At 44.3% G+C, this 16,550-nt stretch overlaps 1 protein-coding gene across 1 annotated transcript in view; it reads left to right on the forward strand.

The window, feature by feature from the left end:
- Nucleotides 1-1,892: 1,892 nt before the first annotated feature.
- The window catches only part of NIBAN1 (niban apoptosis regulator 1), a 69,317-nt gene continuing 54,659 nt past the window's right edge, over nucleotides 1,893-16,550 (forward strand). Inside the window, exon 1 of the mRNA XM_050900886.1 lies at nucleotides 1,893-1,947. Within this exon, the coding sequence (XP_050756843.1) occupies nucleotides 1,893-1,947 (55 nt within the window). The remainder of the gene's footprint in view (nucleotides 1,948-16,550) is intronic.

Raw genomic sequence — 16,550 nt, forward strand, 5'->3', positions numbered from 1 at the left:
ATGTGACTGTACATTATGAAAGGCTTCTCAAATACATTTGATAAAAGATACGCTACACTCAGCGGAGGCCAAATTCTTTGAGTTAACGCCTTTAAAATGCATGACAGTAAACAGTATTTCCTCATCGTTGTCTGCTCACACAGCTCAAAGGTGTGCAGCGAGCAAACCACAGCATCCACCTCTCTGCGAGCAAGTGCAAAGCGCTCAAGCAGAGCTTAACAACCAAATATATTGATAATAGAGTCTGATTCACATTTGACCTCTAGAAGTGCTGTTGGATTTAGTATTATATTCTCAGCTGAGATATCTATAGACTTGTGAAACGCTGTTTTAGTGATGCTCTGGATGAACGTGGTCTCCTCAGGGTAGTTAAACAATTGCTCCGTTATACTTCGGTACAACTAGCATGTGCCCAGAGAGCGTGAATTGATACTGAAGTTGCCTTCAGTCAGATTTCTTGAAGGAAGAGGCTGTTTAGCAGAATACTGAACTTGATGTTCCATATCATCTTCAATATTTCAAATCTGATCAAGTATAGTGTTGCTTTAAAAAGTTTTAAGATTCAACCCAAAAATTTTTAACCATCCTGTGATCAACTGAGTGGCAAAGTATTAAACGTACCTACCGCACAATCCATGTAAACAAAACTTAACTATGTTAAAGCAATTTCACAGCAAGTGACAGATGTGTACAAGCTCAATGAAAAGTATTTAAGTCTAAAATACCTAACTTCCAGTCACTGTGAATCTCCAGCGTGTCAGCACAATCCATATTCATTGCAACTCAGCAACTCCATACTACGCATATGAGGCACAATAACATATGGCATGCTGCCCATTCCCAGTCAGCTGAATTACCATTATAAAAACAGCAAAACAGAAGAAAATATCTTAGAAAGTCACATATGGTAGAAAGCCTCACTGAAATTATTATTCAGAGGCGAGGAAATTCGGATAGCTGTTCCGTACTATCTCACACTGCTGTGCCGAGGATCTGCAAGTGGTGCTCGTACATGTTTTAGGAAGTTGATTCGATCACTGGACAATGTTTACTGAAATGACACGCATTTTAGTGCCCGTTTGTGTAGGTCTATTGTTCCTCCTGCAATCATATAGTCAACAGTATCCTATATAGGCCACCAGGATTCCCAGTAGGAGGCTGTTGACTGGAGCGGGAAGGTACGGCCCTGAAGACTGAGCCATATGAATCCCATGGTGTCTCAACATGCCTTGTAGAAGAAGGTGTCCTATTTGAAGGACATTTCAGGTGGTTCTTCCTTCTTCTTGAAAGGTGTTGGAGAATATTTCTAATGGACTTCAATCCCATCATACCTACTACATGTGCAATCAATGGTCTTTACAGTAGCTTCCATGGAAACTTGAAAGGGTCTAAGTGTGTCTCCAAGGGGATGCGGATTTTGAGATGGGGGTAACAAGTGACACGTGGGCAAGACGGGACAGCAGTGCTGTGCATTTTGATGGGCCAAAGAAAATAGATGGGGACACGGGTGCCTAGAGGCACACCCCACTTGTCTTGCAGACGGACGCGTTCTCCATTGCCTCTGTAACTTCTGCCCCAGCCTCCTGCCACCTTCTGCTCCCAGATTTCCGAGACAGGCGAGGGGCAACCCCGAGGTCCCCTCCTGGGCAGGGCAGGAGGCCGGCTGGAGGCGGGCGGGCGGGGTGCAGGGTCCGGAGCAGCCCTCCCGCCTTCAGGGCCCGACCTCCTTTTGGCGGCGGTGGCGGGCGAGAGGCGGCGCCTGAGGGAGGAAGCGGGCGCGGAGCGCGGGGCCGGGCCGGGCCGGGCCGGGCTGGGCGGCGGCGGCGGCGGCGGCGCTCCCCGGCAGCGCTCCCCGGCAGCGCCCCGCACAGCTGCCCCGCGCCGCCGGCAGCATGGGCGGCTCTGCCTCCAGCCTGCTGGACGAGAGCAAGTGCACCTACATCCGAGGTAGGGCTCTGCAAGGGGGAGGCGTAAGCGGCCGGCGCCTTCCCGAGACTTTTTCTGAGAGCGCTGCGTCTGCAGGCGTGCTTTCTGGTGGGAAAGCTCGCAGAAAAGCAGCCGGGGAGGGGGCGAGGGGAGGAAATCCCGAGCCCCCGCGGCGCGGCGGGGTCGCGAGTGGGGCCGGGGCCGGGCGCGGTGCGGCGGCCAGCCGGGAGCCGCAGGCACCGGGCAGGGCTCGGGAGCCGGTGGGGTCAGCGAGGTGTGGGCACACAGCTGGGCTGGTTCGGAGAGGGACAGTGTCCGATGGGGTTTCGAGAAGACGGTTTCTTAAACGGCAATGCTTTAAAAATTCCCGACGAGTGAGTTATAACATGCCGAAGAGTAGATTTCAAGAGTGTGGAGAGATGCGACCTGAAACTGCCCGTGTGACAGTAAAGTCTCAATTCCCCAGCACCGGCAGCTGAAACTTTTAAGGCACCAGGTTTTGCCAAGGTAGATCGGATCAAGACCGTATGGCCTGATGTTTTGCAAATCCCATTGAAGGCAATGGGAAAACTGCTAGGTGGCTATTTAGGTAAACTATTCAGACTTGTGTAAGAACGATTTTTCATCCCATTGCAATGTTAGAAGAGAGAAAGCGAAAAAAAAATTGCTTTAAATTTATGCTTATTACTATTAAACTACAAAGGAAAAGAGCATAATTCTGTATTTTGGGGGATATTTTTGTTATATGAGTAGTTAAAAGATGAAATACATCTTGCTCTTGCCTGTCTACCTATGCTCCTTATCAGTAAGGTAGCAGGTAAAGTATTTACAAAGCAAATTTTAAGGCTGGAGATTTACAAGTGAAATGAAAGTTTGCATGTTAAAAGGGAGCCCTGTTCCAGTATATTATGTATTAAACATCTGAAGCCTGCGAGAGTCCTCGCTGCTGTGGACTGGGAGATCAAACTTAGCGCTGATGATTCAGACCGTAGGGTGACTCCTGGGTGGTGCCCGCAGCCAAGCTTGTCCTTTTATTCTGTTGCTTTGGGATTTTTTTGTGGTGTAGAGGGAGTGCAAATGTTGAACTGCTCCTCTGTTAGGACTCTTTTGAAATCACAGTGGATCTTTCAAGAGATTCCCATAGCGGGAAAGACGTCCAAATATTAAATGGCTTTCACCCAAAAAGCAATCAGCAAAGCTGCAGGCCTCACATGCAGAGATTTTTCTATAATGTCCCCTCAGTATTGTAATTTTCTCCTGCCCCATTGAGGGTGGTTTCAGGTCCCGTCAGAGCCATGAGGGTGCAATCCCCATGGATTTCTTTTTTTCTTTACACTCATCCCCATGCTGCAGCCAAAATTGCATCTCCACAGTTCAGCATTTCAAGTTTTCTGGTCCCTGAGTGAGTGAGGGCAGTTGTGAGCGCCTGAAAAGGCTGATGTCTAATTACTGCAAAAAAAAAGTAGGAGATTCAGGGAGCTTATTAGCTTCTTCACAGCTGTGCAAGAGGAAATCGTGCAGGTCTTTGCCCTGGACATCATCTAGAATTAGAAAGGGGAGCTCATGCCAGAGGGTTGTGAAATCCATATCTGTTTGGACACGTGTGAAACTGGACTGGATGTATGTATCTGAGACTTCCCTGTAGCTCAAAGGGAGGGTGCGTTTGCCTGGCTGAGAGCTGTGCGGCTCTTCAGACACATCTCTGGTTTGCCTATCACGTCTTTGCAGAGGCAAGCGCTAAAGCGAAATCATTGTGAAAAAAGGAATGAAAACATTGTGCTTATCCCCTGGCTCACGTCTGCCGTTCTTGCTGTAAGTGAGGATCCCCTACTCTAAACTCTTGCTTTGAAAAATAATTAATGAGGCACTTTGTACAGAGACTGCCCGTAAATGAGTACTTCCAAGAAGGAAAAGGAATCGGGAAGAGCATCTTAAATCGAAACAGAGTGTGGTCCAGCCAGCTCGCCAAACCTACTGCTCATGTTGAGGCTGGAGTCTGCAAGATTCAGACCTTGCTTATCTGTCTTATACGTCTTGGTCTGATGTATTTCCAGAGTGAGTGCTGTGGTGAGCTCTCCTCGTTCGAAGAGGAAGCAGGCTGAATCACTGATTCTGTAGATTGAATAAGCAGCACATTTTTTAGCTGGCTTTGTAAAGGTTAGGTGGGTTTTACTGGGGGGCTGGGAGCTTTGGGGTTTTTTTCCTCCAAAGATGATGCAGGGGGGTCCTCAGTAAAAAGGGAAGGGAGATACCTGCTTTTTGTCAGTGGAACCGTCAATCCATAGTGCTTGAATGGGACGGCACTGGTGAGGGTGGTCATGAGACAACAAGCTCAAGGATGGTGCCTCGCGCATCTTATTCAGAGACTGCGGCCAGCGACATTCTCCAAACTTTGCGCATTTTGGGATGCTCACTCATATTGGCCCAAATACCAGTAGACTCAAGACAGGAAATCCTGAGTTTTACTTCAAGTGAGAGTTTGGTCTAGGTCATCTCTAGTGGTCCCTCCCAACCAGCATTTCGGTAAACAAATTTATATTTGCAATCTATATATCCTGGTTTCAGCACTAGATTTTTGCATCTCCCTTAGCATAGCTTGGTGGATGGCTCGTGCCCCCATCTCCTTGCCTTTGCAGCAGAAGCTTGCTGTGATTGAACACTGGCATCCTTCGCGTTAGTTTCTGCCACACGAACCTCAACCTGCAGCAGAGAAGATCATTCGGGTGGCATGTCAGCTCTGCAGCATGCCGGGCTGCTCCCTGCAAGGGGCGGGTTAGCCAAAATCGCGTGGGACAGAATTAAACATGACTGCTTGAATATGTAGCAGGATTGCTGCATGGCTGTTGTCATGATGGTGTAATTTAATTTCTTGTTGGCGTAATGATAATTTAATTTGTCTGAAGCCGTGTCCCTGTGTTGTAAAGCCTTGTAGTTTATTTAGACAACATTTAAGCTAGAACACAATGTAACAAATGGAAATGAGGGACCGAGGGCTAAAGGGGTGTGGATGGAGTTTTCAGCAATAAACTGATACAGTTTCTTCATCAACATAGGTACAAATCTACAGGTTTTAGAATTTCGAAAAGTCTGTTTGCTCACACTGTTTGAGGGATGAGAGGAGAACAAAACAAGGACAAAAATTATGTGATATGTAAAATTATGTAAAAAAATATGTAAAAACGTTTGTGTAGGTGTCTATATAAACCAGCGAGAACATGGCCCTCAGCACGAGCACCCCCAGGTAGAGCCTGGGAGACGCTTGGATCTGTGCGATTCCTCGCGGGTGAATAAGCGCGAGCCTCGTCAGACCAGTCGGAGAAATGAATCCCAGAGAAAATCATGAAGGCATCCTACGTGGAGCCTTGGTTACTGAAGGCAAAGGCTGTGATTTCCACCTAAACCTATTTCAACTTCCGTGCTCTTAAGGAAGAAGTGGTAGGATTGAACCAGCCAAATTGCAAATCGTTGAGAGCTGTGTATACTTGTACATGGGGCAATATCTTGAGCCATACCTGAAAGTCAGCTGGTATAATTATTGACCTGGTAATGTGCGTTTCCTGCAGCAAATAATGCCTAAGAAAAGAATATATGATGCCAATGGGTAATTGTTCAAGTGATCTTCGCAGTACGATACACGTGAGGCTGTGTTTGAAATTGCAAGGGCAGGGATCATCCTTGTGAAGTTTGAATCAGGGACAGGTACTTCACAAGCTGCCTGAAGACTTATGTGGGGATGGCAATGTTTTGCAAAACAATTTTTATACTCAGAAAACCTCTGCGTTAAGAAACTATATATATATAGCATGAAGTTACATTTTGCAAGCCGTCACTACATCTTTTGTCTTTTTCAAGTAGAAGTTAATGAAAATTGGTCATTATTGTGGGATGAAATTGTGAACAAAATGTCAAGACTCGATATTCCTTACTCCTACCTGAAGGAAATTACTGTCATAGTAAAAGAATGGAAAAATGAGTCAGCAGGGACTCCTGTGAGCGCTGGGGACAGCTTGTGTCCACTGGGAGAAGGTGGCTGGAGGGTATTTAGGGGAGAGTAGGAGGCCGTGTAGTGCCAGCAAGGAGGAGTGGGGCAGAAAGCCAGACCACATGCACTGCAGCATTACTAGTCTTGAAACCTTAGGAGTTTCAAAGGTGTCTTCTGTTCTGTGTAGCCTGTTTTTCTAACCATGCCTATGCAAAAATATTTTTTTCCATTTATTTAAGATCCTTAAGGTGTTTTAAATACACACACATTATAAGCAGTAAAATGATTTAAAGCCCCCTGAAATTAAAAGAAATTTTTATAGTAATTCCTCTAGGTTTTGGACTGAGCCCTTAAAAAAGAAGGAAAGGCTTGTGGCAGAGATAATCCTTCTTTGTAGGGTTTTGGTGGGACTACATGGGAATTATTCAGGATGCGAGTGAAATAGATGGAGTTTAAAAAATGGCAGTAATAATTAGGAGACTGGGAGTTGGTCATGTGAAAAGAGTTTATTAAAAAAATTCATGCTTTCAGTTTGATGAGGCATGGGCTAAACTTGTGATGGGAGGTAGTCATTGCATGATTTGTCTAATGATATTTAATGAGTGTTACACCCAAGAGGGAGCAGTATGGGGTGGTAGTGGGGAGTTATGGACTCAGGGTGCAATCATGAAATTGGGGAAAAAGATGAAAGTGCCTGTTAAAACAACTTAGTATGCCCTGAGAGATTGTGCCAGAGGTTTCAAGATTGCTGGTAGAAAATTTTTGCTTTGGGTCTCTAATATTAGACAAGAAACAATCAAGGAAGCAGATCTCACAGCGGGGAGAAGGCAGAAATGGCCCTTAGAGTCTTAATGATTTTCCATTTCTGCAATCTCAGCAGCAGCAGCAGCAGTAGGGGGCCAAGCTCTGCTCTGTCACATGTGGTCTGTTGGGACCAAATTTTTTTAAATTTGGAGAGGCGGAGAGATTTCAAGCACCCAACGCCAGTAATTTCAACAGGTACATCTTCGAAAGAGTTTAGCATAGAAGAAATTGAACTTCTCTGAAGGTTGTTTTTTTACTAAAGGTGTTCAGCGTGCTTGACCATATCCAGTCTACCCATTTCTATAAACGTAAAGCTGTCCAGAGGATGAGGCTTTGTATTTGCTTTTGATTTGTTTGTTTAAATGCAATTTTTCTTTCTTCCTTCCTTCCCTTCTTTTCCATCTCTTTCCTCACCCAGGCAGATGGGACAGCCCAGCCGAGGGATGCAGCGATGGTGCTGTGACCCTGCGGCGCCCAGGGATGCACCCTGTGTGTTTCCTCATTGTTCAGGACTTTTTTTCCGAGCAGACCTTCCAGCTGTTCTTCTTTTCAGTCGACAGTGAAAGCTATTACTTAACGTCTGTAAGAAATTTCTTTCTAGTCATTTGTTTTGCCTATGAATTTCAGTATGGTACTAATTAAGACGGGGGTTTTTTTGCACAAGGGTAAAACACTTTAGATGTGTTCCTGCAAGATGCAACGTACTTAGAAAAAGCAGGTAGACTCCTCCTATTCTGTCAAGTTTTAGAGACTGAAGAGGAGCCTGGTTTACCCTTTACTTAAAAGACAAGATAAGGAAATCAGGTCACTAGCTTTACAGGAAGCCGTCTGAACAAATACCATCGGCTGTACGGAGGTAAGTCCCACCGACTCGGAGGGAGATAACCCAAGTGCCTGATACAGCTCTGGAGTGAAATTCTCGCCAGCAGCCAGCCAGCATGCACATAGCCATGAGCAAGGATGCTGGAGGATGGAGGAATAACTTGGAATTAATTGTGGAAAAGTTGGCCTTTTTTGGACAGGCACTCAGACTGGATGTTGGATTTTCTGCTTTAAACTGTCGTGTAGTCCTTCTGGTTTTAATTTGGTGTACGACTGCAAGTATAACAGAGTTTTGTAAAAAGTCTGGCTGCACTTACTGCCTTTTCTCTCAGCCCCTTAGAAGCTACGTCTTGCCGTGTCTTGGAAATCCTCTCTTTTGTTTTCCACAGGTGAGCGTGGCTGTAGCATCATATAGAGCAGCAGTGTGGTGTCTCTCTGGACTTACCAGCATCTACTTCGTAGCTCTTAGAGGGTGCTTTTCATTTTCACGTTCTGGGGTTTATGGCAAAAGCTGATACGATTTTTCTGCGATTCCCAAAATCTAAGGAAGAGGCAGAGTAATATTTTCTTTTACAAACATGTATTGAATCTAGAATTCATGATTGCAGGTTAGCACTTAGCAAGTACTATCTAGTCCAATCCAAATAGGCATAAATACCCACGGAATGAAAAAATGAAGTAAAATGCATAGGAAATTCAAATTTCAATATGGATATGAGATTCTGTTCTTCCTTATATGCACCTTGCTAAGTTTCCAAGTTCTTGAAGACCTTAAGAAATGAGATTTTGAAGAAAAATCCTTTTGGCTTTACTTGCTTTCTTGGAAGTTTTAGTCCTCAGAGAGGTTGTTGCTGTTGGAGCCAGTGGCAGATTTTCATTCCATAGTTTTAATGAATGGTGCCTGTCTGTGTTAGAAAGGAGAAGCAGCTTGTCTTTGGTTCTTAAGTTCTTTAATTCAGAGGGCCAGGCACTTTATCTTAGCTTTAGACTGAATGCAAGCAAAAGGCGTCCAGGGACGTGATTGATGGGAAAGGTATTTGCCACCCAACTTGAACAGAATTTACTGTACTTGGTAACTTCCAGATTTCAGCTTTGGGAGATTAAGCCAGGAGATACCGTCTCTATTCAGTTTCCATTGCTTATATAGTCTGATTTATTAACTTCTTTCAAAAGTACCGCAAGCAAATTTGGAAGTTTACAGTCACGTTGTCTTGCAACGGGCACGGTCAAGAATTTCCCTAATCAAAGCAGGAGGTAAGATTTTGTTCTTCAGTTTGTCAATAAAAGGATTGTCCGTGATCACATCCCATTTACCTTCTGTAAATGGATTGAGGTTTTCATAAACCCAGAAATCTCAGTTCTCCATTTTGTGGCATGGCTCCTCCTTCTGCCAAAGCATCTGGGATGCCGGGTTAGGCTCCTTGCCCGTTCAGCAGGATCATCTCAAGCTCCCTTACACCAAAGTAAACCGTATTGCTTGCACAGGAAGCATAAGATGATGTGCTACATAACGTTTGCTACAGAGCCTGGGTTTGAAAACTGAAAGATGGTTTCTTTCTGGGAAAGGAGGTCTTTTTCGGGTAGTATGAGTGAAGGGAAACCGCCGGGTGGTAGGGGAAGGCATGTGGCATGTTTCATGTTTTTCTGCTGCCTGTGTAGACAAAACTACGTACAATGTTGAATTAAGCATGGGTATCAACGGAAAGAGCTTCTTCTCAATAAAAAAAGTGATAAATGTACTCACCTTTGCCCAAAAAACCTGTAATTGAGAGGCACACTGTAAGTGTGGAGTCTGCTGCTCTTTTGTACTTGATATTTTCCGAAATCTTGAAGATTGGAGGTTCTTTAATTAGTGCAGCTTGGCCACAAATTATAAGACAGTCTTTGCATCTGATAGAAATTTTATTGATATTAAAGGGAGAAAAAGCAAGCTCTGAGATGATTAAAGCAGCTTTGTTGTTGATGCCTTTGGGCAGTAGCAGCTGAAGAGCCAGTGTCTAGATTGGGAAGGATGATATTCATAAGCAATGTGGTCATGGCTGCTTTTAAAGTACAGCAGCATTTCTTTCTACAGCTTTTTCCTTTGCATATAATAAACATGCTGTTCTCTTCGCACTTAAAGGACAATTAAAAATGGCTTCAAGTTTTTGAACATGCATGCAAGCATTTTAGTTGCTTTTTGCAGTTAAAGGACAGTGATGAAACGAGGCCAACTCTTACATAAAAGCAAGAATAAAGCTTGGGGAAATGGCTCAAACTTGTGTGAAGAAAGGGTTCGCCTGTTTGGGTTTTCTAAAAACTTTATCCTGTATTTTTTTATTAGTCTTACATATAAAAAAAAGCTTGGTGCTGATTCTATACTAATGCTCAACTTGATATGCATAACCTAAGATTTTGGTGAATTAGTTTCTCTTGGTATTTAATTAAGCGTTAATTTTTGAAATCATAAGCCTTTAATCTTCATGATTCTGTGATATTAGTTAATAACTCAGACACGAACAGTTGCTCTTACACTTTGGATAGTACTAAAGCTTTAAGCCTAGATATTAGGCCATTGTAGTGCTACCAAAGTTATTATTTAGTTATTGCATCTTTTTTTATAAAACTAGGTAGTTGTCTTAGCTAGCAATATCAGGAAGTAGAAAACAAAAGTGAGGCTGACTCTTGGGTTCTTCTGGTTAGGTGATTAAAAAGTTAAAAGCAATATAGTTTTCAAAAATATGTAGATTATTTTTGTATGGTTGAAATTCTTCTAGGAAATAAGTGAAATAAGGAATAGAGTAGTTAATTTGTTTTCTAAATAAATTTTCTAATCAAAAAATAGTTATTAAAAATAACTTTTTGATGTTGTTTGTGATGATCTTGATTCTAAGCCTGTTCTTCTGCCTTGCCCTGAGCAGCGTGGCTCCTAAGGAGCGTGCAGATGCTACAGAGGCTTTCGTTGTGGATGACACGTTCAGTGTTTTCGTGCAATCCCCATTCAGGGCCAGACCAGCCAAGTGTCTCTCAGGTAGTTTTCTGCTGAACATGTGGCGGGTCCGATGTGAAATAGGGGGAGGCACCACGTCACCATCAGAGCGTGACCGTGGTGGTTGGTAGATGTTTGCCGCTGGCTGTTGCAGGTGTGTGGTCACGCTCCGGGATCTCAGATGGTGCTGTGCCAAGCCTTTAGGTCGGAGCAGCGTGCACTCCTTCGGGACTGCCTCAAACCATGCCTGACACCACGCTGCTCGACGGGCTGGGATAGCTGCAGCGATGGGGTGCAGCGATGCAGTAACTCCAGGGTGGAAAATAGCAGCAGAGGTTTCTGGCTTGCTACCCGCTTTACGTATCTTCCCAGAAACAAGCCATGATCTGTCCTTCAGAATAAATTCTGCTTTTGACATTTATGCAAAGTGAGCATGTCAGCTGATCTGCAGGTTGTTTTTTCTACATGTCATTGCTTAAACAGCAAACATGGTGCATCCTCCCCATTACAGTTTCTGGCCAGGCGGCCTGCTGAGAAAAGTCACCCACATCAGTGCCTGGCCCATTTTTGGACTCTCCACTGACAACACCAGCAGCGGTGATGCCTTTTCAAATGATAGTGGGCTTGTAAGGAGATCATTGGTGACAGTGTAAGACAATCAGTTCATAGCTCTCCCAAAATGCCGCTGTTTTTTCCAGGTTCATTCTGTATTGTGCTTCTAAGGTCAATGCATGTTTTGACCGCGGCTCTCGTGCACTGCAACAGGCAACTTGCAGAAAAGGTCATCTACGCCTGAATTGCATGTTAGTTGTTGTGTTGGGGACATGCTGGTCCTCACAAAGGGTGTTCGTGGTACAAACAGCGTAAGGCAATCCTTGTTCCTGGTTGTTTACTGTTTAAGCAGGCAAAACACACAAAGCTAAAGCAAAGCTCCACAGAAACGAAGGCATGGGACCAGGGAGTGCCAGGACTAGGAGAAGCAGCCTGTGCCAATCCCTAGTGCAGGGTCAGGCCGCTACAACAGTTCCAGCTGCACCGTGCTGATGTGTCCCAGCCAGGCAGAGTTAATGGCTATGATACGTGCTAGGGACCAGCTGGACCTTTAAGCACTTGTGATCACTAAATACTTTCACAGCCAACCTTAGGAAAAAATGTCTACTGCTTCTTTGTAGTATAAAACCATCTGGCATTTCCCATGAAGGTTTATTTTCCCCAGGTCAAGGTAGCTGCAGGTTTTGTGGAGCTCAAAAGCCAGCTCTGTCCGTGCATACCATTTCTAAGGATCCCCTGCTCGCTGCCTGCGATGGCTCATTCACTGGAGTAATGCCTTCCTGGATTTACTACTGGTTTTTAGTTCTGTGTGCTTGGGATCCTAGCTAAAAAAAATTGCCCTCGTGTGCCGTATCTGGAAACTTGCTGCCTGCCAAGGAGCTTTTCCTCACTCTTTTCAGAGATACACGGGCATCATTGCTTCAAATTTACAGAAGGTGCCACCACCATCCCACCACTCAGCGTCCAGCTCACTCACCCCTGTCCTTTTAGCTAGCGCTCTTCTTCAGCCCCTCTCATCTGTTATCTTAGGAAGCAATTTTTAAAGCTTTACATGATATTTTCCTTCCTCTGCGTGAAACCAGTTGCTATTTGTGCTGTGCTTCTCTGCAGAGCTTTGTCGCGATGTTGATAACTGAAGATCTGATTCTTGAAGCAGCATTGGGGACGTTAAATACCTTAGGTGAAGACCGACTTGCTTTTATTGAACGTGATATGGAGGATCCTTGCATCTTTTCACTTGATATTCCACATATTGTAGTGGTCACACTAGAGGAAAGGCAAGCTTTCATCATCCCCAGGCAAAGATTTAATGGCAGGGTCTGTGCAAAGGAAAAAAAAAAAAAAGTATTTTTTGCTCTTAGGGGTATTCTGTAAAGTAATATGATTGTCTGTAATTTAGTCTGCCAGACACTTTCCACTGTTTTCAGTTGCAAATGAGGCTTTGCCAGTCTTCAGCTGTTCAGACTGAAGTTTCCATGCTGAGAGTCTGCCTCAAATTGCATTTTTTGAGAAAACTGCAGCTAAAATGGATGAGCTTTTTTTTTTTTTGAGAATTAAGCTAAAGAAAACATATTTTTCCTCTCTTTGGATGTTCTGTTGAGCAGCTCAGGCGTATCCTGCAAGAGGAGAGAAGGGGTTGGGGGTCGTAGAGCTGGAATAAGGGAAACCAGAGGCGAGTGGGAAGGGTTTCTAACCACTGCCAGTGTTTACCTGCTGAACTAAACCCTGTTGTTTCCACGTTTGCCCTCTGTGCAGTCTAGCAAATAGCTGCGAAACCCACAGCTACCAGCAGCTGTTCACCCCTGTAGACAAAGGCGATGCCACAAAGCAAACACAACTTTCTACCATATAAGCTTACTCTCTTAGCTGAAAAGGTCCGTGGATCTCAAGCCCCGAACTCACCGCTGATGCTCAAGGGAGACCAGGGTGCAAAGGCAGCTTTTTGGTATATTTTTCTATTGGCTTCATTCAGTAGGAAGCACCAGATTTGTTGTTTGGGTTTGGTTTTTTTTTTCCCCTTTTTGAGTTTTCCTGTACACCTGCCAAGCTACCAAGTGCTGTGCAGGCATCAATCAGCTGATCCTCCCACTGAGATACTGTGATAGGTGGTGGTATTTTATTTCATGCATGAGGAGTTATGGCTATTAATTTGGGGCTTGACAAAACTAGTGCTTAATTTTTCAGGGAACTGGCCATTTTAATGCTCTCCCCAGATTTCCAGCCAGGCTCCGGCTGTGCTCAGTTGTGATTGTGGGCACTCGGCATTTCTGTAAATCAGAAAAAGAAGGCGGCAGGAGCCATCTGGGAGCTTCTCCCATGAGTGACATATGTTTTATCCAGCTTTACATTTTGTAGCAGACACACAGACAGGATCTGGTTCTTTGGGGTGGTATTTACCTGCCTTAAATATAAATCAAGTCCCTGCTATTTCCAGCTCACCATGCCACAAACTTTCAGAGCTCCGCAATGAATGGAGTGGGTACCATATGAAGTTGATTAGAATATCATATTTTTAGATGTGATTGTAAAGAAAAGTAGCTTTAACCACTGCTGCTTGTGCTCCATCAGTCTTTGCTCTGGGTCCGGGAAGCAGCAGCAAAACTACTGACATAAGGAGTGTTTGAGGTTAGTGATGGTTTGTGAGCGTGGCTGGAGGTAGGTATCCAGATATCAGGGTTGCATTTGATGTGTCTGCAAGGAGGAGCCCCAAAACCATCCAGATTGTCAGCTGATCTAAGTTGATGGTGGTTTTTATGGTGCTTTTGGAGGAGAGAAGATCATAGAGTCATAGAATGGTTTGGGTTGGAAGGGATCTTTAAAGATCATCCAGTTCCACCCCCCTGCAATGAGAAGGGACATCTTTCACTAGATCAGGTTGCTCAAAGCCCTGTCCAGCCTGGCCTTGAACACTTTCAATGATGGGGCATCCACAACTTCTCTGGGCAACCTGTTCTGGTGTCCCACCACCCTTTAAAAGTGTTTCAAATGCACATAGAAAAGGGGACTGTCTGCATTAAAGATACAGAGGAGACATGAGTTCTTGATTTTCATGTGCTTTTAAAATGTAATCATGGTTGTTTAATTAGTTGTTAGTGTTTTTACCAAGCTTGAGAATTTGCAATGGGCTTTCCAGCTATGGCCAGGAAACCGGGAATCAGCTGGAATTTCCTTTACCCCTCTTGTGGCCTACAGTGAAGACCCTCATTTGCAGAAGGCAAAATGATCATGTAATGCAATTGTGCTAAGAGCGCAGGTCTGTTATGCTGCCGTATTTTTAATGAAGGAGGAAGGGCTTGGACTGAGACTATGCCATTTCCTACAAAGTGATGTTGAAAAAATTATTCCAGATCCAAACATTGCCCAAAAAACAAAAGGAAAGTAGTAAATGTCAGCAAGCATGGTGAAGGTATGTCCACCTCCCGTGCTTGTTGGAATTAGCAGATCAGTTATGTGTGGAGGAAAGGGTGACACACTAAAACAAAGCTGTAAACTCTTGGAAAAACCTATATGTAAAAGTAACGCAGCTGCTGGATTGTTCATGGGGAGTCATGTTTTGTACACACCAAACCAGTCTCTGGCATTTCATGGATCAGACCTTGGAGGCATTGCTCAGTATTACAGTGTTCCATAATGAGGGGTAGGTGGGTGCACACCTACCTGGTGTAGCTTCCTATACCTTGCACAGGAGGCTTGATAGACTGGAGCCAATGGTTGTTCCAGTATCTTTTGGTTTAAAAAAAAGATAAACAATCAGAAATCCTGTGAAGCAAACCTATATGTGCTGCACAGGAGCATTTAATCCAGGGAAATCAACCCGATTAATCCAAGTGTGCACTCTATGAAGGAGGGACATGTATCCATTTGAATATGAAGCATAATAAATCATCTGTTTACCTCAAAAATCTGAAATTTTCTATCCAAAGCAGGATGGCAAGCTATGTTAGCCTCCTTGTCCATTTATTCAGCTTGTGGTACAAATCAAACATTACGATTTGGAGAGAGGTCTCGAGCAGACCAGTGAAAGGCCACAGGACAGGCATCGCTCCCAGTTTCCATGAGCTTTATTTGAGTCTGACCTACATGTGAAAGGTCTTTGTAGCCCATGCGAAAGTCTTGATTCAGCCATCACAATGTATTTAATAGAAGAAATTGATCTCTAGGAAGCTCAAAAAACTTTTTGAACTACAAAAGCAAATCATGTGCTGAGTAGAAAATGACGTTAATAGCTGCTTCCATCAGCCTGTTGATCAAAAACAGACTGAAGGAATGGGGAAGGATGTCGGTGTCCGTGTGGACTGATGTGGGATTTGAGCACCTCTCTCTCTGGATGCCAAAATCAAGGCATCTTGAAAACTTGAATCCTAATTTAACCTTACTTCTAGATGCATGATACTTCACCAGTCTGCTATGTTGGCCACACTGCATTTTTAAGGGCCAGTATTAGGATTCGGCTCCCGTTTCTCTCATTCCTTTAGAGATAAGTATTTTAATTATGTGGTGGATGCTTTCCTTAGGGAATGGCTTCAGTGTGCATGCTTAGTTTCATGGTACGTAATTGCTGTGCCGCTGGAGGGACTGTGGGTATTTCATTAGCCCAGCAGTTCCTTTGCCAGTCCAATTGTCCTCATTATGGGGTTTCCTCAGAAGCTGTAGAAGAACGGTCCCCGTGTTGTTGTATGTATTTCACTGTTCTCTACGACAGCTTCAATTCCTTCCTCCTATTCTTGAGTTTCAATTGCTTTTTAGCTGAGAGCAGGAGGGCCCAGCAGCAAGCAGCTTGCAAATGATGTCCTACCAAACCCAAGGGAAGCAGTGGGGAGGAAGAGTGCCCGGAATAAAATTGAGGCCATATTTGCTGTGAAACACACCCGAGATCTGTGACAAAAGAAGCTTCTGTAGAAGACTTTGGAGATTGGGCATTGAGGGCTTGATGTGTTCGTGATAATCCCTTGGGAGCTGTGGCCAATTAGTGGTGACAAATCATAAACTGAAGCAGCCCAGTGAGAAGCAGCACTGGGATTTGTTGGAGGAAGAAGTTGGGTTCGAAGTGAATGAAGAAGGAAGGCCCCCATCTGAATTTATCACCAACTTCCCTTACGCATGGAAAAAACATGAAACTGCTCAGCACATCTCGTACCAGAATGGGGATGTCTAAAGCTGATGCCACACCGAGATACAAGGGAGTTACCAACGTAAACAAACATACAAAAACAATGTGTTGGTAAGAGTATAAAATACTATGTGGTAACTTTGAGCAAGAGCTTGTGGTTTGTTAGTTATTAATCTTGCTACATGATTTTTCCTTAGCGTGCCTTAAATATGTAGGCAGCAGGAAGCGTGGTCAACTGAAAAGCTGCTGTGCTCTTTCTGTAACACTTGGCGTTGGCAGGTGTTACTTTCGTGAATGTAAACTGAAATCAGACTTGACTTGGAGGGTGCTCTTACAGCCAAGTCTCACAGGGTGTCGAGGCTGAACGGTGTAGGTGAACACTGGCT

The sequence above is a fragment of the Gymnogyps californianus genome, chromosome 8 (genome assembly GCF_018139145.2).
Source record: "Gymnogyps californianus isolate 813 chromosome 8, ASM1813914v2, whole genome shotgun sequence".
Lineage (NCBI taxonomy): Eukaryota > Metazoa > Chordata > Aves > Accipitriformes > Cathartidae > Gymnogyps > Gymnogyps californianus.